Below are 24843 nucleotides of genomic sequence, written 5' to 3'. Positions count from 1 at the left end.
TTTCTCCCATATTTTTTTTTTTTTTTTACATTTTTAATTGGTTCTCTTCTAAAAAGCTATCTTTTGCTGTATGGTCAGACAGTAATTATTCCATGATGTGTTGGCATTAATATATGGGGGAATCAAGTTTGAGATGCTCTTGTTTCTTTCTTTTCTGTTGTATCATGTTGTCATGTTTGCATGAATGAAGCTTGTAATATAGTCACTGTACAAGTATAACTGCTTTCAATCCAGCATGCAATTAAATGGGTTTTGGAAAGTTTTTCCAGCCATTAATATGCTTTCTGCCTCTTTTGGGTCTGAGTAAATTTGTTCTTTATTCTCGTTAAATTTGCTGCAGCTTTGTCAAGTTTTTTTTTTTTATATAATTGAGGGAGGGGGAATTCGAATTTTACTCTTTAGACAAGGAGATAATACACCAACTTTGTCAAGTTTATTCCATTTTTTGTTTAAAAAAGACACATAAATTCAGCTGAAAAAGGCAGTACAATTTAATTTCATTAAATAAACTTTAACCTTTTATAGAATCAAACATTAAATTGCAGACCTGTATATAAAAATTGACAATCATTTATATTCCCTGGTAATTAATTCATTCCATATATATAAACTGGGATTGACAGCTACTTGCTACACATTTCCACCTCTAAATCTAGTAAATTTACATGTTTCCATAAATCAAAACCAGTTGCTAGAAATTCTATAAGAGCTGAATGCTAATGTGATTTGAAGTAAGCCAAGAGGCCGACGAGAGGTGCATTGATGTATGTGGTTGGCTCCGAGTGTTTAAAATCGGCTCTGGAATCATCATAAGAATCCTTAACATCAGGTCCTCCGACAACAGCTCCTGTTAGCAAATTGGGGTTAGAATTGTCGCTAGAAAAATAGGTTCCTCCGCCTCCACAGTCAATGTGTTGAGGATGTTGACTAATCGAAGGCAAAGACGAGCCCCGATGATGTATCATTTCCGGGAACTTCTTGCCATATCCCACCATGTATGACATGTTCAATGGATTACTTCCTAATATGTAATCCACCTGCACCAAATTCCAAAAAACATTTGGACTGATATGGTTTGTGATTGGTGTTTATTTCATGAAGTTGGGCTTAGGTATTGATTTCATATATACCTGGCTTCTTGCAACTTGAACAAGCCTGGCAGGCGTGGCAACAATATCATCGCCACAATAGATCACTCGATTGGCTTTACTTAGAGGGCGACTGTACACAAGAAGAATGAAGGATAAGGCAGTTACACGCTGCATATTGCTTCCTCCGGGTTTAATAATGAGTCCACCTGATGAGATATATATTATGTATTTTCCAATAAAAACAATTAAGGACTAACAATTACTATTGTTGAATTTTGGAAATTATTAAATTGCACCCAAATTAAGCCATAGGTAAATATACACTTCAAAATAAGCCAGAATTGAACATTATTTAAAAAAAACAAGTAATTTCAAATGCTGTCAGTCTAAGAAAGAATTAAGAATCTAGGATTAAATTCTGCCTTCACTAAAATATGAAGGTTTATAGAAAAGGTAGTTACCCTTTCTTTTATATATTTATATTCCAGTCATTGGTCTCCAAAAAAATAAAGTAAACACAAGAAAGTCTTGGATTAGTTGATATACTTCCTCTTTGACTTTTTAAGGTCAAATATTTTAATTTTTGACATATTTATTAGTTAAACTTTTTGCAAAAAAAAAAAAGCCTTTAAAATTTTAAAATAATAGGTTTTTTTATTTTTTATTTTAAAATTTTAAAATTTTAAATTACTATCTTGAACCATCACTATCAAGTATAAAGAATTTGGATTTGTTCTACCCTTTGTTTTTTTTTTTTTTGTTTATTTAAAAAGAAATCCCTTCTGTTATGCATCTTTAGTAGAAGTTCCTAATTAAGGCCACTTGGTGCGTTCAAAGAAAAACTTTAAATTCCAATGCCTAATACTATTGGCTTTGGTAAGAGAAAATTAATAATTTACCTGGTGTGTAGGAGACTGATGCAGTCGGTGAATTAGGTAACAGAGAGCACACAAACTTGTCGGCATTGATAACAGAAGGAGTTTGACTCTTAATCAACTGCCAGTGGAGAAAAGAACGAATATTAGATTGAGTTGAAAAGTTTCCGAGACTTTCTTTCAAGAAGAAAAATTCAGTAAATTTATATATATACTTGCCTTGGAAACAAGTATGTTGATCCCAGCGTGCTTGGCATCCCATCCAAATTCCGCATAGCTACTACTCTTCTCCAAGTTGTTAATGTTGTCCAAAACATAATTCCAATAATAGGGAGCCTTAGTTGCCCTGAATAACCATGTTGCTCCCCAGAGTAATTCATCCTGTAATGCATTTCCAGTTCCACTCAGGCGTTAAGTTCGAGATTTGTGACTGAAGGTGAGTAATTGTACTGGAGAATTTGAACGTTTATCGTTTCCCCAGAGAGGGCACTAACCTCGTATCCGCTGTAATCGCAGTAAAATGGGCACACCCATGGTCCAAGGCTATCATTGTATGATCCCCTGTACGTATCTGCAAATTCGAAAACCTATAATCCGAGCACAATTGTTACTCATTGAACATGTTCCCAGCTATAATTGAAAATACTGTAGAAATTAGTACTACCACTTACCATTCTTGCTCTTTTGAGGAGCCTAGCGGAATATTCACGATTAATAGATCTAAACACCATTGAAGAGGCTGCAAGCGCAGCAGCTATCTCAGCCGAAACTTCTGACCCTGGAAACTTTTTACTGACTGCATATGGGGTTCTAGGGGTGTCCATGTCTTCGGGCCTCTCCCAGCAGTTGTGATCACCATTAGGATCGCCAACTTGAGCAAAGACAAAGCCAGGGATGCTTGTGGCTTTAAGGAAGTAATCGGTTCCCCACTGAATTGCCTCCAATGCATGTTGCAGATCTGAGCCCATGGATTGGCCAAACTCTAGTACACTCCAAGCTAGCATAGTTATGGAGAAAGCCATTGGAAAATTGAATTTAACGTTATCACCAGCATCATAGTAACCTCCCACCAAATCAACCTGAGAATGAAAAAAGCACATATAAAAAGTGCAGAAATTATTTTAATTCGACATTTTTTAAAAGTTTATTTTACGTAAATATAAAGATTTGGGAATAAGAAATATATCAAATCTTGCTATTATCACAGTCTAAAGTTATTATTAATTTTTAAATAAAAAAATAAAATGAAAAAAGAAAGAAAGAAATTCTCTTATACTTATATCAGGCACGAATGTCATGGCATAAAAGAACTTGACACACGCATATGATGGCACATATATGTTTAACACTTACAGTTAGTCCAACATAACTCATCCAAAGATCTTTATTAGCACATGGTTGCTTGAATCAAACATGTGCAAATTACAAAACAAATAGCAATTGCTCTTTACGTCACTGCTCATTTCATCATTTTGCTTGACGCTTTAAAACTCTTGATAATGTAAATCATCATCGTTAGAGTTGGGAGCTAATTTGATTAGTATTCACATGCATAAACTATCTGCTCTTATCATGCACTTCTTTGGACAAATTGCCGTGGGAAATTCCAAGCTTTGCCTGAGAGGGAAACAAAGAAAGACTTACACCAATCTCAAAGCCATCGCGAAGGGCAGAATCCTTCCTCCAGGTCATCCTTTGAGTAAGGGGTAACTTTCCGGACCTCTGGCCTTCAAAGAACAAGATACTCTTTGTTAATGCGTCACCATAATCATGCGAAGCTACCCTTGCCACCAATCCCACCGCCATTGCCGCCACTCCAAACACTAATAGCCTTTGTAATAGACTCATGATTAAGCGTTTCCGTTGTCTTAAAGAGTTTCAGTTAATCCCTTTAATCTCTTTCTCTCTACTTCTTTCTGTCCATGGAAGAAATGCATATATACACGTATTTGCCTTAGTGCTTGAATTTCAAATTAAGATGAATGTTTCTATATATGGACTATGAAATAAAGAAAGACTAAAGATCACCAATCACTTTATAGTGAAGCTTGCAATTCTTTAGTCCTTGAAAGAGAGATATCTTTTCAAACAGAAAGACTTATAGCAGGAAGGCACGAGCGGAGGCTGCGTGTACGGTGGTGAGCGCTAGTTTCAGTGTATATATATCAAATTTTGGTTACGTTTTGCCTTTGTCTATCAGACTCATAATAATAATACTTCTGTTATATGTTAAAGTACAATCGTAAAGGAATTCTGTTATCTAGTTGGATATGTTTTGAATCATTAATCAATTAATTGAAATCCCTTCCTTTTTATTAGTCAATTTGCATACAGTAAAATGTATTTCATCATATTAATATAAGGTTTTTATTTTTCCAAGCTCGTATAAATCAAATTTCTATTTTTTGAAAGATAGGCACTTTGTATTAAATTTCAAGATATGTACAATTACAACGAGAGTGACCAACATATTGGTATATCAGAAGTAAATTACTGGTGGATAAACTTTACCTTGGTATTTAGATTTTCTCGCATTAAATTAACTATATCCAGGGATTTGGTCACCAACATATATATTGGTAATTGGATTTAATTAACAATCTTTTATAACTAGGAAAGCAACGCCGCCTTTCGGTTTAAATATCTGGGGCCAAACCCTCTGTGGCGGGCGCCTATCGCAACTTACCTGTAAGTTACTTTTATACCAAAAAATTTTTGCCCTTCTTTTTTCTTTATTCAATCCTAGTCTCTTCCAAGTTTCAATTCCCCTTGCTGGCCGGCTTCCATAGCATAGATTCAGGTGCACTCCGTAGCCCAATGACCATTGACATTCGAAGTCCAAGTCAGGGGAAAAGATTTAGCCCAAAGCAACTTGGGCTCCAAAAACATGTCCAAGAAGATGTGGGCTCCACCTTACATGGTAGGCTACTGTTGGAACAAATTGAGGCCCTTTAAGTAAGCCCAATACAGAAAAGATTGATCTAAGCCCATTCGATAACAAATGGTGCCCAACCCACCACACAGGAGTTGCTACTTTTATTATTATAAAATTCAAACTGATGAATTATTATGAAATTAATTCAATGGATATAACATACTTGAAAGAGGTTATGTAAGGATAAATCTAATGTGTCAATGCTATAAGAAGGGGCTCGCTCTTCTTCTTTTTTTAATTAGTTAGGAAAAAACAAACTTTCACTTAAATTAGAATTGTTTTTGAAATATAATATCGAAATAGACTCAAATTATTTTAGGTCTCAAATAATACTAAAGAGTATATGAAGTGTAAGTCTTTTAAGAAGAATTAAAATTTAGTAGTAAATGAGACAAATTCAAGAGACATTTCAAAAACCAAAGATGATGTGGTTGTACCTACCAAGTACCAAATATATGATTGAAGAACCCTTTGGAGTAGTAGTGGTAGTAGCATGTTCAAACAAGTAACAATCACATGCCGCATCATGACTTATGGAGGGATGGTTAAAAGGGGATGCTAATGGTCGTTTGCTTTCCCTTTTTAATTCTAAAAGGATGATGGTCTTTGGCGATCATGTTCCCCTGAAATCTATTCAACAACTTGGAGGCATTGCTCTTGCTCAAAGCAAATTGATAGCCTTTGCGCATAGCACAAGGGGCACTGTTCCCTCTCCAACAAGAATTCAATCTACAACTTTTGAATTGAAATATACCCAGAGTCAAGTCAAACAGGGCAAATTTTAAGCAAGCTTTTCCCCATTGCTTCAGTACTTATTTCCATTGCTGAAGATCAAAATTATTTGTCAGACTTTGAATTTTTGACATCCCTTGCAGATGGATATTTTAATACTCGAACAATTACTTATTCAAATTAGAAGTAATTGTAACATACTTGTATATCCTTCCAGCGATCGATTTCTTTGAAATTTCATTTGATTGAATTGTAAAGTGAACAGTTTGCTTAAACTGCAATTTACAAAGCACATGGTGCCGCCAGCTTTTATGGTCGTGTGGACACGAGCGATGGAAGAATAATGGTTGCTTCCTTTCAAGGAACTGTTTGCTTCCAATTTACATGAGCTCAACATACTCAAACAAATACACATAAAAATAATAATAATAATAACTAATTCGTACCTCTTTGTGTAAGGAACATGTTCTGAATATCTGAAGTCCACTCAACCATTTGCTTAACAGCTATGATTTGCAGTTTGCAGCTTAATTAACAGTAGCCATTCATTCGTTGGCAAGGAAACTAAAAATTGATCAACTTTTTGCCATGTCAGAGTAGCAGAAAAGAGAACAACCGGGAATAAAGAGCAAGATACTGGAAATGGTCCTTAAGTTGACATTAAGCAAATTAATGAATTCAAGCAATCTCATATATGACATTGTCACAAGTCAAAGTGTTTATGTCATATTAGTTAATTATCACCGACCTGAAAATAATTTGACATGGCAAACTCAAATGTCCATTCAACTCGTTTTTCTCCTGACAATCCAAGGTTCATTTTTTTTTTCCCAAAAAAGTTTTTAAGTCTCTGGTTTCCTTGATCGATAATACTAATGTGTTATTTCCTGTTTACGTAAAGAATGATAGCATAATGTTATTTAATAGTAATACTACATAGTTAGCAAGCAAAGAAAACTTTTTAGTGCATCTTCTTTGTATCTTGCATTTGCATTTATTATGTCATTCTCTGTTTTGCAAACAATCTCGTCAATCAGTTCACATCCTTTTCTCCTACAACTTAAAGATATCCCTTACTAAGATATGACACTTTAAAACTCAATCACCATATAAAAGAAAGCAAAAAGGGATCACCATTGGCCATGGAGGTCAAGATATTGTTAATCTTTTTAATATCATTCTCTTCAATTTTCTCCACTGCGCTCGCCAGGGATAGTCGAAGCAATATAACATGGTGGTGTAGCAAAACGCCTCACCCTGAACCATGCAAATATTTCATGCGCCACGGCTCCCACCGTTTTGCACCCGAACATATGACTGAATTTCGGAAGATGCTAGTTCGAGTAGCCATGGATCGAGCCGTCGTGGCCGAAAAGAATGTCTTGGAGTTTGGACAGAGTTGTGAGAGTCGACACCAGAAGGCGGCATGGAGGGATTGTCTCAAACTTTTCGATAATACCATTCTTCAACTCAACCTTACTCTACAAGGCCTAGAGACTGGGAGCAGGATTAGCTGCAGTGATTTTGATGCACAAACTTGGCTTAGCACAGCCTTGACCAATATCCAAACATGCGAAGCGGGGTTCATGGATTTCAATGTTTCAGACTTCTCTACGCCTATAACATCCAACAACATATCCCAGCTTATTAGTAATAGTTTAGCCGTTAATGGGGTTTTCTTGCATATGAAAAACCATACAGAAGTTTCTCCTGGTTGGCTTTCGAGGCACGACAGGTGGCTACTAGCATCCGCATCGACAAAAGTAAAGGCACATCTTGTGGTAGCAAAAGATGGTTCAGGAAATTTTAAGACCGTTCAAGCTGCTCTGGATGCTGCAGCAAAGAGGAGAAGGACCAGCAGGTTTATCATATATGTGAAAAAAGGTGTTTATAGGGAGAATATTGAGGTTGTCAATACTAACTCTAACATTATGCTGATTGGTGATGGCATGAAACGCACAATAATCACCAGCAGCAGGAGTGTTAAAACAGGTTACACAACCTACAGCTCTGCTACTGCCGGTAGGAATTTTTCTTTCCTCCATCTCTTTTGTTATTTGAGTAGTACTACTATTTTATAATGCATTGAACTTTTCAAGGGTGATTTTCAACCTGAGGCTTTTCAGGGTCTCAAGCTGTTCTTTGCATGATCTCCTTTTATGACTAAACTTTAAGTATCTGACTGTAGGCATTGATGGCCCTGGATTCATTGCTCGGGACATTACATTCAGCAACACAGCCGGTCCAACAAAAGGTCAAGCAGTTGCCCTCCGTTCAGCATCGGATCTCTCGGTCTTCTACAGATGTGCCATACAGGGATATCAGGACACCCTCATGGTACATTCACAGCGACAATTCTACAGAGAGTGTTACATCTATGGCACTATAGACATCATATTTGGCAATGCAGCAGTAGTCTTACAAAACTGCTCAATCTTTGCCAGAAAACCCTTAAAGGGCCAGGCAAACATAATCACAGCACAAGGCCGTGGTGACCCTTACCAGAACACCGGGATCGCAATCCATAATTCAAGAATTTTAGCAGCAAATGATCTTAAGCCAGTGGTTCGTTCATTTAAAACCTACTTAGGGAGGCCATGGCAGAAGTATTCTCGAACAGTTGTCCTAAAAACTTACCTCGCCAGCTTAGTTAGTCCTGCAGGATGGTCGAAATGGGGCGATTCTAACTTTGCCCTTGACACATTGTATTACGGAGAGTACAAGAATAATGGCCCAGCTTCTTCTACTAGATATAGGGTCAAATGGCGAGGTTTTCATGTAATAACTAGCCCAAATGTGGCGTCACGTTTCACTGTTAATAGCCTTATTGCTGGCGGGTCATGGCTCCCGGCAACTGGTGTGCCATTCACTGCAGGCCTCTGAAAATGTCCTCCTATATGTGTACAGGGCAGAATTATCATTATTCATTATATTTTTTTACTTGATTTTTCTGTTCATTGTGAATACATTCTTAAGTTAATTATGAATAATAAGCATTTGAAATTATTTTTCTTTGATACTATAATATATATTAATATGTGGATGTAGGAAATTAAATGATTAATACTGAATTTATAACTTTCTAATCAATGGAATCTGGGCCTGGCCTACCGATTACTTATCTATCAGGGTCAAGAATTGTGTCTGCACTGAATTGGGTGAAAAAACTTGAGTAAAAGGGCGGGAAGGAGCCGAAGATGAGCTGAAAGCCTATCGCCCGCGGGCAAGTTAACAGACAGAGAAAGAGCTCAAGAAAACCCAGAAAACCAGGCCCAAAGCCCAACTGTTAATCAGCTGAAAGGGCCCATAAAATAAGAAGGGGTTTTGTCCAGGACATAGAAAGACAAATCCAAGCATGCGCAATGGCAACACTCACAGCCTTACATTATAATTTGTGATGATAATTAGAGTACAACAGCTACGCATTTGACCGGTTCTGGTTTAGCATTATTATTTAGAAATATTGGTTGTTCATGGAACCATCTTGAATTCTTCATCTTATCCCTCCGTACTACAATGAAACCCCAATATACATAATATATATATATAGAGATAGAGAGAGAGAGAGAGAGCAGTTGGAAGAATATTATTTACAGATAAAAATTATTTAATTAAAAGAAGTTCTTCTGGAAGTATCTATAGTTACCATTCATTGCCATCATTTAATTATACATGAACCAAACTTTGAATGGACTAATAGTAATTATAGTTTAGGCCACGCAACCACCACCATTGCCTTGCACATGCATATACAAATTAATTGTTGCCTTAGGAAGATTAAAAACAAAATTAAATTGCCCCATGATAATGCTTTTATTCCCCTAAACGAAACAAATTTCATAGAATTATATTGTTTGAAAGCATCCTAGTCTATTTGTATGAGAAATTAGAATAAGTGATAACCATTTCTAATACTCTAATCATTTGTCCATAAAGAAAACATCCAGACAACCGATGAAAGCATATCCTAGTCTATTTGTATGGGATTGACATGGGTAACAATTGCTTCCAGCTAATCGTAAAGCTGTACTTTATTTTGTTTGATTTTCAAAGCTATTCGACAAACTGTTGAGATTGTAAAATGATATATAGAAACAATGCTTTGAGTTTTTCTACTCTGTGTGAGACCAGAGAGTCACGTTTGCTTGCTTAATCAAAATTCTCAGGTAGCTTCCACCCCTTTAGAAATGATAAACCATAGAGAGAATGGTTGATCAATAATGATCTCTTAATATGTCAACTTTCCATCGAGATCTTTGAATATAATTTTACAAATGGGAAAACCAAGCCCCCCAATTATTGACAGAATCAAAGTTCTTTGTTCGTGATTAATAAACCGCTAGATCACTAACGCGTTTTTGTCCCTGCCATTGGACAATTCAAAGTCAACAACATAAGAAAAGTCAAAATATTCAATGCTAAATCGCAAATTGCATGCATCTATGAAGGAGGAGAGAGTACGGACAGGACAGCTTAATCTTTGGGCAGCAAGGGAAGATTGATGCTGCTAACGTCAAACGCCAGCCTAAAGGATTACTCTAACGATTCACGATTCAACTAGGAAGGAGGTGGAAAGCTGAAACACTACTAACATCCATATTATATTATATATACTTTATTTTTCTTCTATAGATTATACTAGCTTACCAAATAAAAAGATTATAAATAAGAAAATTAATGACCATTGGTTAATTTTATGTCTTTTAGAAATGCTCCTAGCTATCTAGGATCGTACAAGTAATCGGACAGGATAAGAATGCTCTAACGAAAAACTGATATAGTAATCAGAACCATTTTGCATCAAATCGTCAATGCTTAATCCAGCAAAGAATAAAAGAAAAGAAAGACGTGTGTGTTCCTAAAAAATTTATGGCGTAGAAAATCTTTGCAACTTTCAGCCAACAGTTTCCTTGGGTAAGCATAATTAATTAACACACCCCCATAGATTACAATAAATTAATGAAGTGTACTTGCACAACATAACAACAAATGTTGAATTAACTAATTAGAAAACAAGATATCATTTATTAACAATAGGAGAACAGTTTACATTGTTTGAATCATTATTTTATTAAACTTGGTATGCTATATTTGGTTACTGTCATTTTCCAATGTTCAAACTTTTGCCACCCTGTCAACGTGCACAGGCAGTCTTCTTTCTCCTATATAACGAACCTTTTTGCAAAATCATGACATATTGCAACCTGTAGAAACAAATTGAGTTCGAAAATAATCCAATCAATGGCGACTAAGCTTGCTTTGTTTGTGATTTTCATGTCCTTTTCATTGGTTCCGCCAACCCTGTCTTCTGTAGTCACCAATGGGATAGACTATTGGTGCGACAGAACCCCAAACCCTCAGCCTTGTAAGTATTTCATGCGCCAGAAAGGCAAAAGCTACGTGCCTAAGCAAAAATCTGAGTTCCGCAAAATGGCAGTCCAAATAGCCCTCGACCGTGCGCTCAATGCTCAGAGTCACAACAAGGGGCTCGGGAAGAAATGTAGAAATGACAAGGAGAAGGCTGCATGGGCTGATTGCTTGAAACTCTACGAAGAAACCATTCTTCAACTCAACCAAACCTTAGACTCCACCAAATGCACCGATTTTGACGTGCAAACCTGGCTAAGTACTGCGCTGACCAACCTTGAAACCTGTCGGGCAGGCTTCGTGGAGCTAGGAGTTTCTGATTACATATTGCCCCTTATGTCCAATAATGTCTCAAAGCTAATAAGCAATACTTTGGCTTTGAACAATAATGCTTCATTTGTGCCGCAGACTTATAAACACGGCTTTCCTAGGTGGCTCAAGGCTGGCGACAGAAAGCTCTTGCAGTCGTCTTCGCCAACACCAAATCTTGTGGTGGCTCAAGACGGGTCCGGGAACCATAGGACCATTAAGGAAGCGCTTGACGCCGCTGCAAAAAGGAGTGGAAGTGGGAGATTTGTGATACATGTGAAGCGTGGGGTTTACAAGGAAAATCTTGAGATTGGCAACAAACTGAAGAATATCATGTTGGTTGGAGATGGTTTGAGGTACACAATTATCACTGGCAGCAGGAGTGTTGGAGGTGGTTCCACCACTTTCAACTCTGCAACTGTTGGTAAGGAATTCAATTTAATTCACTGCTACTGCCTCTAATTACATATGCATTTTTGTTGTCTCACAGGAGCTGATTTTTCTGATTGAAACATATTACAACCAGAGAGATATTGTTTGGTTCGACATGGTTTATATATGTTTTTTATTCCTTAGAAAAATCTGTTTCTTGGTGAAAACTGTTATTCTTCTGCATGTCTACCCTCCTTTCCCCTTTACTATCTAGTTATTATCATTATACTGTAATAGACTTTGATCATATACAGGCCTACCAAGATTCATTGAGAACAAATCATATTAACATAAAATGCTAATTAAAAAGCAAAGGAAAAACTAAATTTACATTGATTATTCTTCTTAATGTTTTAATCAGCTAATAAGGTTTTAACTAATTCTTGGAATTGATTTATGGATTTCAGCGGTGGCTGGTGAAGGGTTCATTGCCCGTGGCATAACATTTCGCAACACCGCAGGTCCGCAGAACCACCAAGCAGTGGCCCTCAGATCAGGCTCTGATCTTTCGGTCTTCTACCGCTGCGGCTTCGAGGGATATCAAGACACGCTCTACGTCCATTCCCAGCGACAGTTCTACAAGGAATGCTACATATATGGCACAGTAGACTTCATCTTCGGAAATGCAGCTGTGGTGTTGCAAAACTGCATGATTTATGCAAGGAGGCCAATGGATAAGCAAAAGAACATCGTCACTGCCCAAGGCAGGACCGACCCTAACCAAAATACTGGCATTTCAATCCACAATTCACGAGTAATGGCAGCCAATGACCTTACCCCGGTGCTTTCTTCATTCAAAACGTTCCTAGGACGGCCATGGAAAGAGTACTCACGAACTGTTTTCATGCAAACTTATCTTGATTCTTTGGTGGATCCAGCAGGCTGGTTCGAGTGGGATGGTGACTTTGCTCTAAACACTCTGTATTATGGAGAGTACAAAAATATTGGCCCAGCAGCTCCGACGAGCAGAAGGGTGACATGGAAGGGTTATCGAGTTATAACCAGCGCTACTGAAGCATCAAAGTTCACAGTAACTAACTTCATTGCTGGAAGATCATGGTTGCCGGACACTGGGATACCTTTCACCTCTGGCCTTTGAGTTTATCACAGTGCATCACTCTTTTCAATTTGTTTCTTAAAATATATTGTTTTGTTCTTTCATTGCTGCGGTGTCTTTGTGAATTTACTTAATCCTTGCGACAATGTCAAGGAATTCTTCGTTGATCATACATAATTATATAATGTGATTTTTCAGCAAGTCTCTGGAAAATTCCCTTTTTTTCAAGGCAAGCAAGACACAGAAATAATTTCACTTCTTTAAAAGTTTAATTTGAGTTACTACTGACAACATATCATCCAAGTCAATTCAGTATCTATCTGTCTTTCAAACTGGGAAAGGGGGATAAATTACACATATATGATGACAAGAAGGCATGCACCAGTAATCAACAAAAATTCTTGCTAAGCACAAAAGGCATCCTTCACTATTTATGCATACGATCAGCCTCAAATTTGCAAGGAAGATTCATCTATTATACACAAAGTATAACAGTGGTCTCATAGCTAAATCCCTTCTTCAGTCAAAAGAAAACCCTGTAAAAGTAGTATGACTAGCCAATGCATAGCACTTGTCTTCAGCAGTCTTTCGCATCATAACCATCTATGCTGACATCCACCTGCAATATGTTAAAAATCTGCAACGTTGCAGAGTGCGAAGTCTGGTGAATCTCATCAGAAGTTCACAACAGCCAGAACTCCGCATCATATTGTTTGCCAGCAACAAAAAACACTTGTGATTCTTCATGGCCAGTAAAATGGCTGTTCTTACATCCTTCATTTTATATCAGCTTCTACTTTAAGGTGGGCCACATCATCAGTTGTAACAATTGGAAACTTTGAGGATATGCCACTTTTACCTTGCCATCAGCAGAAGTTTCAAAAAATTAAGCATTTTAGACAAGAGAAAAAATCCTTTTGCAATATACGTTTTAAATAAAATATTCATGTTGGATTTCCAGTAAGTTCTACAGAAACAGGAACCTGAAGAATCTAGACAAATCACAATTACATAGTACATACTGTCATGTCTGATTAAATTTAAACTTTCTCCCTTGATCTCATGGCTGCAAACGCCCAAAAGAAACGAGAGAGAAAGACTATTTCTATAAGCATTTGAAAACATAAAAGAAAATATAAAAGCAATAAGGAAAACAAGGTTATTTACCTTGAGCAACATTCCATCCTCTTGTATGAACTAACACCTTTTAACGTGTCTTCAATGGTACTAGACCAGCACAGAAGCTTTCAATCTTTAGCCACAGAAAAAGAAAATAGAGTCAGAGCTATAAGTAATAATGAAACCTTGAATAAAATATTCACAAGCCTTTGCTTTGACTGCTATTCAACAATAAAGTTTTTCATCATGTGCTCAGAACTAAGCACCCTATTTGAAAAAGCATGTCATTAAGGACTAACACATAGAATCATAGCTATTCCTTCCAAAAATGGCTTTGTTAAAGAGGCCAAGGCATTACCACATGCAGCTAGATCAAATTAACATGAGCTAACCTAAGGCCTTAGCCTTTTCAAAGATGTTACTGTTAACATGCAAGAACTCCAAGTTTTGAATGATTAATTATAAATTTCTTTTTATCTGAAAATTTTTGTCCAAGTTGCAGAAAGCAAAAAGTACCTGGTTGCTGTCACAGCAAACTAGCATCTTTGTTCCAGCAGCCAGCTGAAGAGATGGATTAATATCCATCATTCCCAGAGCCTGAAGTTCATTTAGCTACATTTCAAATAAAAGAACTGAAAAACAATGGTGACAGTGTAAAAGAAAAGTAAGAATTTACGCAACAACATTTACTTACCAATTATGTAAATTACACAGGGGTTATATCTTGAATCATGAAACCAAAGTCACATTCTCCTTGTTTCCTTAATGTCTCAGCCAGGAGCCTTTCTGTTGATTTTAAAGGGTATTTGCCCCTTTGAATCATTGTATCAAATACTATATAAGCTTCCCGCAATTTCTTTTGTTCACATAAAATACAAAGCAACCAGTTATAACTATATGGTCGAGGCACAACATTAGAAGCAAGCATTTCTTCAAATATCTTGAATGCAGGGATGCACAAATAACTAGCACAAAAATGTGCAAGTAAATTTTCATAAGTGGCCTTCCTAGGAATGAGCCCCCTCTTGTGCATCGCATGCAAAAGTGACAATGCTTCAAGTAGTCTACCAGCCTGGCAAAGGCCTTTTATTAAAGTGTTGTACGCAATTTTATCTGGAGTGCAATCATCTGCATTCATTTTATTAAATAAGTCTATGGCATGATCAATTTCACCAGCTTTAATATGTCCACCCATAAGTATAGTTAAAGTCACTTGATTAGGACGGACACCTTCTTTTTGCATCAATTCAAAATGATCATATGCATCCTGCATCCTATCTGCCCAACAAAATCCAGATATTATACCATTGTAGAGGTACAAATTTGGCATAAACCTTGTTTCTTTAACCTTCTGCATGAGCTTCAATGCAAAGCATTTCATTGCTTCAGGAGAACTATCAGAAACTCTTAACTTCTTTTCTCGTGGCAGGAGACATCTATAATGGAGCAAACGGAACAACATTTCTCTTGCTCTTTCAGAACTTCTCTTTATAGAGCACCATCTTTTCCTGCTGGTAATGTTTCTGCAAACACCACTGACCAGTGCAATATAAGTAATCAGGTCATGCTCAATCTGGTTTCTGTCCATCAAATCAACTAATCTAAACGCAAATTCAAACTCTCCCTTCCGCAAGAAATTATTGATGAGAGAGGTATACAGTACAACATTTGGCACAAGACCATCACCCAACATTCTATCAAGATACATACATCCCTTATCAGTCATGTCTTTCTTCACTAGCCCACTAATCAGAGCCGTGTAAGAATGAGAAGTTGGCCTAATAGCATCCTCTATCATTTTCTCAAATAGTTGACGGGCTTCAATGAGTCTTCCATTCTTTGAGTAGCCATTAATCATTGTCATATAAACAATCTCATCGGGATCCTCCCCAGACTCAAGCATCCTTATGAACATATCTTCAGCTTCAAACAACCTTTTCTGTCGGCATAGAGAACCTATTATGCAGTCATAAATAGCAACACCAGGTTTCATTCCCCTGTCCTCCATTTGGTCCAGGATATCAAAAGCTGATGCTAGATCCCCATGCTTACAGTGTTCATTTACCATTATCAAATAAGTAGCTTGGTCTGGAAAAATACCTCGATCTTGCATGAGATCAACTAGGGATTTAGCATCCTCAAAGAGACCCTCCTGAGAAAGACACTTCACCAAGGAGTTGTAAGTAAAAAGCAGAGGCATGCATCCTAGATTCATCAATTTATCCATGAAATGCACAGCGGTATCCAATTTTCGTCCCTCAGACAATGCACTGATAAGTATAGTGAATGCAACATTGGCTAAACTCAAGTTGGTTTTCTCAATCTTGCCAATCAAAAGCTCAATTTTTTGCTCCAAGTCTTCAGAATCAGAAACTGCAAGTAATAAAGGATCAAACCCACACCCATTAACGGCTATTGCCTGCACAATCATAAGAGCAAGGTGAAGCTCATACCCCTTAGGATACATCTTCATAAGTGTGAAGAACAGAACATGGTCTGGAACAATCCCACCAGTCAGCATGCTTTTATAAAGTTCACCTGCTTCCATTAGCCTATTCTCCTTGTAAAAGGAAGTGATTAAAACTGTGTAACAGTGTACACTAGGAGCTAAATTGTTGCTGACCATGCTGTTCAGAAGCATAGAAGCACAATTGACCTTCCCTTCCCTGCAATAATTACTAATCATAACATGATACGTTATCACATCAGGCTGCAGTCCCTTCTCCATCATCTGGTTGTATAACACCCAACCCTGATCAAACAAACCCATCTTGACAAACCCATGAATCAACGTGTTATAAGTATAACTATCTGGCTCACAACCTGTCTTGAGCATTCTCAAGTAAATTCTCATCGCCATTTTCATCTTCCTATCCTTACAATACTCCTTTATCAATGAAGTGTACATCGTCCTATCTACATAGAAACCCTGCGACTCTATTTCTCCTATCAAAAATTCTGCCTCAAGGACCCACCCATGTTTGCAAAGACCATAAAACAAAGACTTATACAAATGAAGTGTAGGCGACAACCCTGCTGTTTCACGCATTAAATCAAACATTTGAATTGCTTCTTCTAAGTTCCCTTTTTGACAGAGCCCATCAATCAACCCATTATAATACCAGCAACCCAGATTAACACCAATATCACTCATCGCAACAAAGTAATCAAACGCATCCAGAAACCTTTCTTGTGCAAAAAGCTCCCTAACAAGAGCATTAAAGGCAGGTTTTTCACTTGAATTATTCATTAAAAGCCTATCAAAAAGAGTGCTAGCTTCCTCTAACTTCCCTAACTTACACAAACATATAACCATACTATTAACAATGAAGGGGTCAGGATTGATACCTCTACGAATAATGTTATCAGAGTACAGAGAATAGGCCAATTGAGGATACCCTGATCGCACAAGCTTCTTAATAAGAGCCCCGAATGTGGATAAATCAAGGTCCAAGCCACGAGCAGTGACGAAATCAACGGCTGTTATTGCATCAGAGACTGACGAAGACTGAGAAATAATGCGTTGAATCAGTTGCTGAGCAGAGGACAGTAAGCCGCGTTTAATGAGTTGCTCCGTTAAGGAGAGGCAAAAGGATTTATGGTCGGTGCAGATGGATGAAACGGCGGCAAATGACGGGTCCAGTGGAAGAGTTGAGGTTGTAATTGCTCTTCTGGTTTTGAAGAAGAGGTGACACGAAAGAAGTCTCTTCTTTATCATGTTTAGAAACTGTGGATGGATTATGAAAATTTGCTTCAAGTATTAGTAAGAAGGAAAAGTAGGCATTATTGAGATTGACCCAGTTGAAAAAATTGACAACTTTCATAGGCTTCGAAGCCAGAAACTCGAAGCATACAGAAAACAAAAACTCCCAGGTGAACTGAAAAGAGTGACAAAATCTCGAGTGTCGTTGCCAAAGAGGTTGTAGAGATACAAAGGCGGAGAAGAAGAAGGAGGAGGAGGAGAAACAAGGATTTTTATTTTGTTTTTGAGGTTTTGCCCCCTCCTGAAAGCGTGGCAGGCCGATAACGGAGCAAAACACAAATGTCTTCCGCTGCTTTTGTTTAAAACCCTCACACACGGCGGTGCCACAGTGGCTGGGTTTTACGGTTCAAACAGGTTATTTCCTTACAAATTACATAAAAAAAAAAAAAAACTTTTGTTACTTGGTTAACTGAACACGACAAAGTTGGGCTTCATGTCGGATTTAAGTTGATTTATAAATGGGCTGCAGAACCTTATAGTTCAATCCAATAGCATGCTTTTTGGGCTTAAAATGTGAACTCGGACAACCCTTATAATTGACTTTCACATCTAAGCTTAATTGACTTTCCAATAGCATGCCTTTCACATCTTTTGATTATTTAAACATATAACATATAAGCTTATACTATACAAATTCCTAGCTTAAAATATACTCACATATAAAAAATTTATGCTTAAAATATTCAATTATGATTTAGGCTTAATCGTATGGTATCAAGGAAATCTCAAAATATAAATGATTTTTCATTTTGACATTTGAGTAGATTGAGTAAAAAAAATCAAGACACAACAAGTATTTATTTCGTAACAATTCAAGATATCAAAATAAAATTTCACTTAAAAGATTCACTAAGCAAGTTACATTGCCAAAGGCATATAATAAATTTAATGTGAATTACGCATTGTTAATCTAGTTACAAAGCAGCTAATAATCCAAAAAGAAAAAGGAAACTGCTTGAATTTAGAGGTCAGCACTGAGAAGCAAGTTGCAGATAGCAAAACTTGCACTTTGGCAGTAATTATAGATCACATAATGCATTAGGCAATACTATAAATACTCCTATAATCTTCTAAGAATGATCCTAATCATTCTGCATCCACTTATGTATATTTACCCCTTTAATTAAATATTGCTCTCGTTTCCTTTTCATCTTATCATAGTAATAATCGTTCAGCATCCACTTATATATATATTTATCCCTTTAATTAAATATTGTTCTCGTTTCCTTTTCATCTTATTATAGTAGTAATCGGCATTATTATTTTGAGGGTGACATATAAACCAAAATGCAATCATATATATATATTCTCTCCCTGTTGTGGTTACTATTTAATTTTAGGTAAAGACTTAACCATATTTTTCTATTATTTAACAAAATAAATGTGAATAACAGAAGTAGTATCAGATGCTATGAAAGCCAAACACATATTAAGAAACAATTAGACGGCCATGAGAAGGCAATTATTAGATAGTAATTTAGTATCAGAAATCACTTAGTTAAAGTCAATTCTTTGAGATTTGCGACGTCGGCCCATATCTAGGCAAAAAGCGAAAAGGATGATTCATAACTGTCGTCGAAAGAAAATGTGTTAGCATCGTTTGATATCTAAATTTGTAAGTGTTCTGGAAGCCCTTTTGCAATATTCTCTCTTTGTTTTTTTTTTTGTTTAATTTTTTCTGTCTTTATAAAGAAATGGTGACAAATTGTACGTGGAATAATGTGTACTATAAAATGTTGTCAAGTTTATGTAATATTTGCGTAATAATAGTCATTTTGTGGCATATTTTGAACCGACATTGGTCATCATATTCATTATTTGTTTATTGAATTCTCACTAAGCCATTGTTATTCCAACTCTTTTTTACCATAAACAAAAGAATAATTGTTATTCAAACAAATGTACAGTTTGTCCAACAGTTTAAGAATTTTAAGATTCAGTTTCAACCATGTTTCCCTGTGCGACCGCGAGTCATTGTATAAACATGGACCTAACCGCTGCAGTCGAGCTTTCTCATGTGTGAAAGGGAAAACCAAGGGATGGACATAAAAAATGTGGATTGCACTCAAATTTGGCATTAATAGAACGAATCATAGCCTATCAGGTGACCCCTAGGGCTAGTCCATGATGATTATAGAGCACCAAAATGCACCACCGTCCCGTTTGTGAAAGGGCCCCCGGGCTTGCCCTGCCCATGCAATGGTGGGGAAATTGGAGTTTAATTTTTCACTGCTTACCAAGCCTCCACTTCCAACTTCCCAATAATTGATTTCAGGCAGCACAATTTAGTTATCAAATTTCAACGCAAAATTCTCTTCTGAATCAGCTTCATCAGTAGAATGGAGATTGTACTATAACAAAAGTGTCTTTGTGAAATGAATCCAGGCACATAAGCTTTAATATAAGTTGAATATTAACTGTCATACTGTTTTATTGAGTAAGTTGCAGATAAAATAAATAAATCCGTAAATTTATTTGATGCATAAATCATTTTCATTGTAATCTTATTTTTCATATACGTGTGTAACCAAAATGTTTGAATCTCATTTTACATCATCTTAAGTCTTAACTATATAAAAATATTTATATATACAATAATATATAAATAATCAACCAAAAATAATATTATTTTATTTACACATAATATTAAGAAAAAATTAATGAAGACAGATTTATCAATATTTTTCATCCTTAATTTCTATTCATAATGAGACTCATTAATAGCACCCTCTAAATGCTTTATTTTTGCAACTTATAACTGACAAATGTATACTAATGAAACCATATCTTTCTCGTCGCTACATATAGTTTGTCTAGCTTGCCTTACACACGACTAGAGCTCGCAACAGATAAATTTAGTGCAAAACTTTAGAATTCTGACCTCAATTTACAAACAAGCTGCTTTTTTATAAATTCTAATTAGCAGAATTAGGGCAGTCCATCATTATATATAACCCAAATTAATTAACTCTGCTCTCCGGTTACTTATACTAAGTTACAGGGCCGAAAAAAAAATCCCGTAAAATATCCAATACTCCAATTTGAATATATAGTTCAAAACAAACTTTAAGGGCCTTTACCAAAACTAACAAACGCTTTACATTGAAAATATCTAAGCTCTTTATATAGAAGCACCACATACTCAAAAGGTATATCGATTTCTTCTATGGACCATTCAACTGAACATGGGACCATAGTCAAGTTTAGGATGGGGAATTGGCCTTTACATGGCACGAAAAGGTTCGGTTTTGACACTTTCGGAGGGCGTTTGCTTGCCATGAAACCTTTAGGGCCGGTCTCTTAGTTTCTTCTTCTCTATGTTTCATTTTAAAATTGAAGGGTTTAATTTTCAAAGCTGGTAGAGGGTCCTCTCTCCTACAATTCTCTACACAAAATGATTGATTATGCACAATATCTCTATCACATTTGGCCAAATCTGTATTCATACTCTGAGTTTGAGTATGACATACTCCTGGCAGGTACATTATACATTTCAGATATTTCTACTAGTTCCCATTCCTAAACTGCCCCGCAGCTTCAAGGACAATGATTATGTGAGTTGTTTTGCCCAAAAACATTTGAAAAACGTTGTGGAGATGATTACATAAATTTTTCCAAAAACATTTGACAAACGTTTTGGAGATGATTACATAAATTTTTCCAAAAATACAATTAAGTTTGTATAAAACTATTATAAAGTTTAAAACAGAAGTGTTACAAATTAAAATACAACCCCATAAATACAATATCTCATTCGCGCACAGTATGAGTGCTGCTTTCTGTGATAGGAATAGTAATATATTTTGTCTTTTATTGTTCGAAACTAAGAACGCAATGGAACATCAATGAAGGACAAAGACTCACTATAGGAAATGGTCAAAAATTAACTATTCCGCATTGTTCATATGGTGATGAAGTCAAGGACACTTTGGTCATTTAGAAAACAAGATGAGATTGATTACCAATACAGACTGCCCACGTGGACCCCATCTAAAGACTGAGAAAAAGGTATACAATCCTCCGCGTCTGCAGGGGATTAGAAGCAAACCCAGCAAGAATTGGCCATGATGGCAAAAAAATTTTGTGACATCTAAGTGGGACCCAAGGTGTATTGGAGAAGCCGCATCCCCATTGGTTGCGGCCAAGTTCTGCCATCCAAACGGTGCCACGTCAGCACCTAACCGAACTGTAAAACGAATGATGCCTCACGGCCGTCATGATTGAAGTTTAGGACCCCACTTGATTGAATCACAGGCCCCACATCATAAAGTCCAAGTGTTGGACTTTTGCAATTTATATATGCATATCTCATTATTAATTTTTAGTTGCACAAGGACAAGATTGTTTGTCTGATTAGGTGCTCCGCGACACTATTGGGGCCAATGTTTTTTTACCACACGTGTTTGGCAAAATAAGATGAGCTTAAAAATAAGACAAGAAATGTGAGATGATGTAATATTATATGGTTGTGATGTGATATTTTAGTGATAAAATCATCATCATTGAAATTCTAGCTTCTACTATTAAAGCAAATTTAAAACATGTTGATTTATTCCATCTTCTTTTCTATGTTATTTAAAACTATATCTCTTGTATTTTCATTATTGAAATAAGATAAATACAATAGTGACTAACTTGCAATACTATCATCCAAAATTATCCATTTCATTTACCAAAAATTAAAGTTTAATTTCTTTTTACCTATCAAAGTTTGTAATAAACGAAATTAATTATCAGCTATTACATTTGGATTTAGTAAATACACAAAGAACATAAATACATGTAAGTTTTATCTTTATGACTATTAGTTCAAAATTAAAAATACATATAGAAGAAATAAAAGAAATTGAAATATTTATTTTAAGAAAACCATATTTGGATGGGGAAATAGTGTGAGTAAAAAGGATTATTTCACCATTTCTATTAAGTGATGTAGTTTGACATAAGACGAGCAAGGCTTCTTAAAATAAACCAACCAAAGTGTCTGCATTGATATTGGTTTGTTTAGTTCAGTATTACAATTTAAATTGCAATTTAAAACAATTACAGTCGTAATTAAAAGTTTATATTTGTTATTATAATTGTACATGAATTCATTATAATTTTTAATTATGATTTTTTCTTTTAATTAAAATACCGTTTGTAATCAAATTTGATAATTGTAATTAAAGGCAACTCCAATAACGAAGCTCAACTACCCTAAAAGCAAATTATAAAACCAAATCTTTATATTAATCATCCAGCGGTTGAGAGAGCATTCACACCATTGAGATGGTGCCTTCATGTATGTAGCAATTAGTAGAAGCCTAGAAGGTTTGGTAATCAATGCTAGCAGCTTTGCTCAATTTCACGTGGCACTGAAATTTGGGAAAAAAGGACAGAACGTGGGGTCGCCCTACGGGACCCACCTTAACAATGGGGTTAGGACCTACTTAAGACAATCGAGTAGGACCCACAAAAAGGGACCACATGTAGGGCCCACAGCCGGGCGCAACGCAGCGCAAAACACCACCCTTCAACTTGCGAGCTTAATGATAGTGGCTAGCCCACGCCGGACCGCAAGCCGCCACGTACAGAGACCCAGGGGGCATCATTCCCTTCCCCTCTCGCGGGACCCACTATCCACCACACCAGCCGTGCCTCTTCAAGTCCTCCTGCATTAGCAAGACCTAGCTCGGCTCAGCTCGGGCTCAAGTCTCTTAGCCGGCTTTTGTAGTTTTATTTGGAGGACTGTCACTATCTGGATAATTCGTCGGTTAGTCGGACCCAATTTTTCACGAAAGCCATTCAAAACGGAGACCAGGATGAATCTTAATAACAGACCAACACAACGGAGCCACGTTCGGTGCCGTACCGCTGTTTGGTGAACTCTATTTGCTTGTTTATTTCCCAAAATAACTACCATCGAGGTCACTTAGACACAGGATGGGACGGCGATAGAAACTGTGAGCTGTTGAAACGGGGCCGGGCTTGAGCTCCGTAACAATGGTGTAAGCTGATGAAAAAGGGCGTGTATTTAATAAGACTGCGTCATCATGACAGTGAAGTGGAGCAGAAACTTATCAGTCACGAGCAGAAACCTGTAAAAGTCGAATAATCTAGCTAATTAATATGATGATAGGAATTAATTATAGTGTTATGAGCTATAAGGTAATTAATTTGGAACAAAATTTAAGTTAATGCGACCTGCTAACTTCACTGCCTGTGCCACGGGCTTTCTCATAAACAGATGGCCTGCCAACAATCATCCTCTGTTTTTCATGATATAGAGGAATAGTCCATTGTATATAATTCAATTGAGTAAATGTTTTATGTTATTTCCACTTGCTTATTGCTATACGGGCAATTACACTCATTATGGACATGTGTCTACTCAATGCACTTGTCTTACGTGGATAGTCTAGTTTTTTAACTTATAAAAGTTTTGATAATCATCAAGTGTTCTGTAATTAATAATTTTGATTTGATTTGATTTAAATTAAAAAATATTTTAAAATATCAGTCATACTTCTTTTCTTTAAAATATTTTTTGATAATGGTAATAGTATAATTTTTGGGTTTTATATTATTATCCTTTTACTTAATTATACCACCATGGTTAGACATGGTTAGAAAATAAGGGCATCAAAATATTTGATTGAATCCACTTTAGAAAATAATTGAAGTCCAAATACTATTTAGACGTAATAAAATATGGAATTTCAGTTAAACAAAAATTAATATTTTTTCCCTGTTTGGCATCAACATGTTTGATCACTAGCAATAAATTTTGAAAGAGAAATTAACGACCAAATGATAGCTAACCTAATAAGACTACATGCTTCATAATTACAAAAAAAACATCAAACCTAGCTAATAAATACCTCTTTTCTCTCTTCAAGGAAAAAAAAATTAAGGAAAAGTCCAAAAGGTAGAGCTCATATTAATTTCCAATGATTTATTTCTCCAAAAAAAAAATTGTCTCTAAAAAAGTTGAGTCCAAAAATAAAAAAGTAGCCAGCAAACATTATTGAAAAATTAATTAAATCATAAAATAAATTTTTATTTTCATTTCCATATTGATTTTTTCTTAGAATCTAAGTTGTCTTAAAATAGTTCAATGATTTCCTTAAATTAGGTGAATCAAATTCTACTTTTGATTGAAAATGCACTAATCTAATTTT

The 24843-nt window shown here is 36.2% G+C and overlaps 4 protein-coding genes across 5 annotated transcripts; 2 read left to right on the top strand and 2 right to left on the bottom strand.

Annotated features, from left to right (window-relative positions):
* On the bottom strand, positions 553–3873 carry LOC18605374 (endoglucanase 8). The gene is made up of 7 exons (XM_018117601.1): positions 3611–3873; positions 2638–3045; positions 2461–2553; positions 2186–2347; positions 1991–2087; positions 1131–1297; positions 553–1037 (listed from the first exon to the last, which is right to left on the bottom strand). The coding sequence occupies exons 1-7, from the start codon at positions 3812–3814 to the stop codon at positions 717–719; spliced, it is 1452 nt and encodes a 483-aa protein (XP_017973090.1). The 5' UTR covers positions 3815–3873; the 3' UTR covers positions 553–716.
* On the top strand, positions 6761–8613 carry LOC18605373 (probable pectinesterase/pectinesterase inhibitor 33). The gene is made up of 2 exons (XM_007038352.2): positions 6761–7655; positions 7822–8613. Exons 1-2 carry the CDS (start codon positions 6776–6778, stop codon positions 8514–8516), a joined length of 1575 nt encoding a protein of 524 aa, XP_007038414.2. The 5' UTR covers positions 6761–6775; the 3' UTR covers positions 8517–8613.
* On the top strand, positions 10867–13002 carry LOC18605372 (pectinesterase 2). Its single transcript, XM_007038351.2, has 2 exons — positions 10867–11733; positions 12149–13002. Exons 1-2 carry the CDS (start codon positions 10875–10877, stop codon positions 12838–12840), a joined length of 1551 nt encoding a protein of 516 aa, XP_007038413.2. The 5' UTR covers positions 10867–10874; the 3' UTR covers positions 12841–13002.
* LOC18605370 (pentatricopeptide repeat-containing protein At5g62370) lies at positions 13038–18026 on the bottom strand. Of its 2 annotated transcripts, none has more exons than XM_007038348.2 (4): positions 14612–18026; positions 14434–14529; positions 13966–14050; positions 13038–13657 (listed from the first exon to the last, which is right to left on the bottom strand). In XM_007038348.2, exon 1 carries the CDS (start codon positions 17633–17635, stop codon positions 14624–14626), a length of 3012 nt encoding a protein of 1003 aa, XP_007038410.2. In that variant the 5' UTR covers positions 17636–18026; the 3' UTR covers positions 13038–13657; positions 13966–14050; positions 14434–14529; positions 14612–14623. The 2 variants fall into 2 exon arrangements, with proteins under 2 accessions (XP_007038410.2, XP_007038409.2); XM_007038347.2 differs by having other exon boundaries at positions 14434–14514.

Source organism: Theobroma cacao, chromosome 3 (assembly GCF_000208745.1).
Source record: "Theobroma cacao cultivar B97-61/B2 chromosome 3, Criollo_cocoa_genome_V2, whole genome shotgun sequence".
NCBI classification, from domain to species: domain Eukaryota; kingdom Viridiplantae; phylum Streptophyta; class Magnoliopsida; order Malvales; family Malvaceae; genus Theobroma; species Theobroma cacao.
This window is presented reverse-complemented; position numbering and strand designations above follow the sequence as displayed.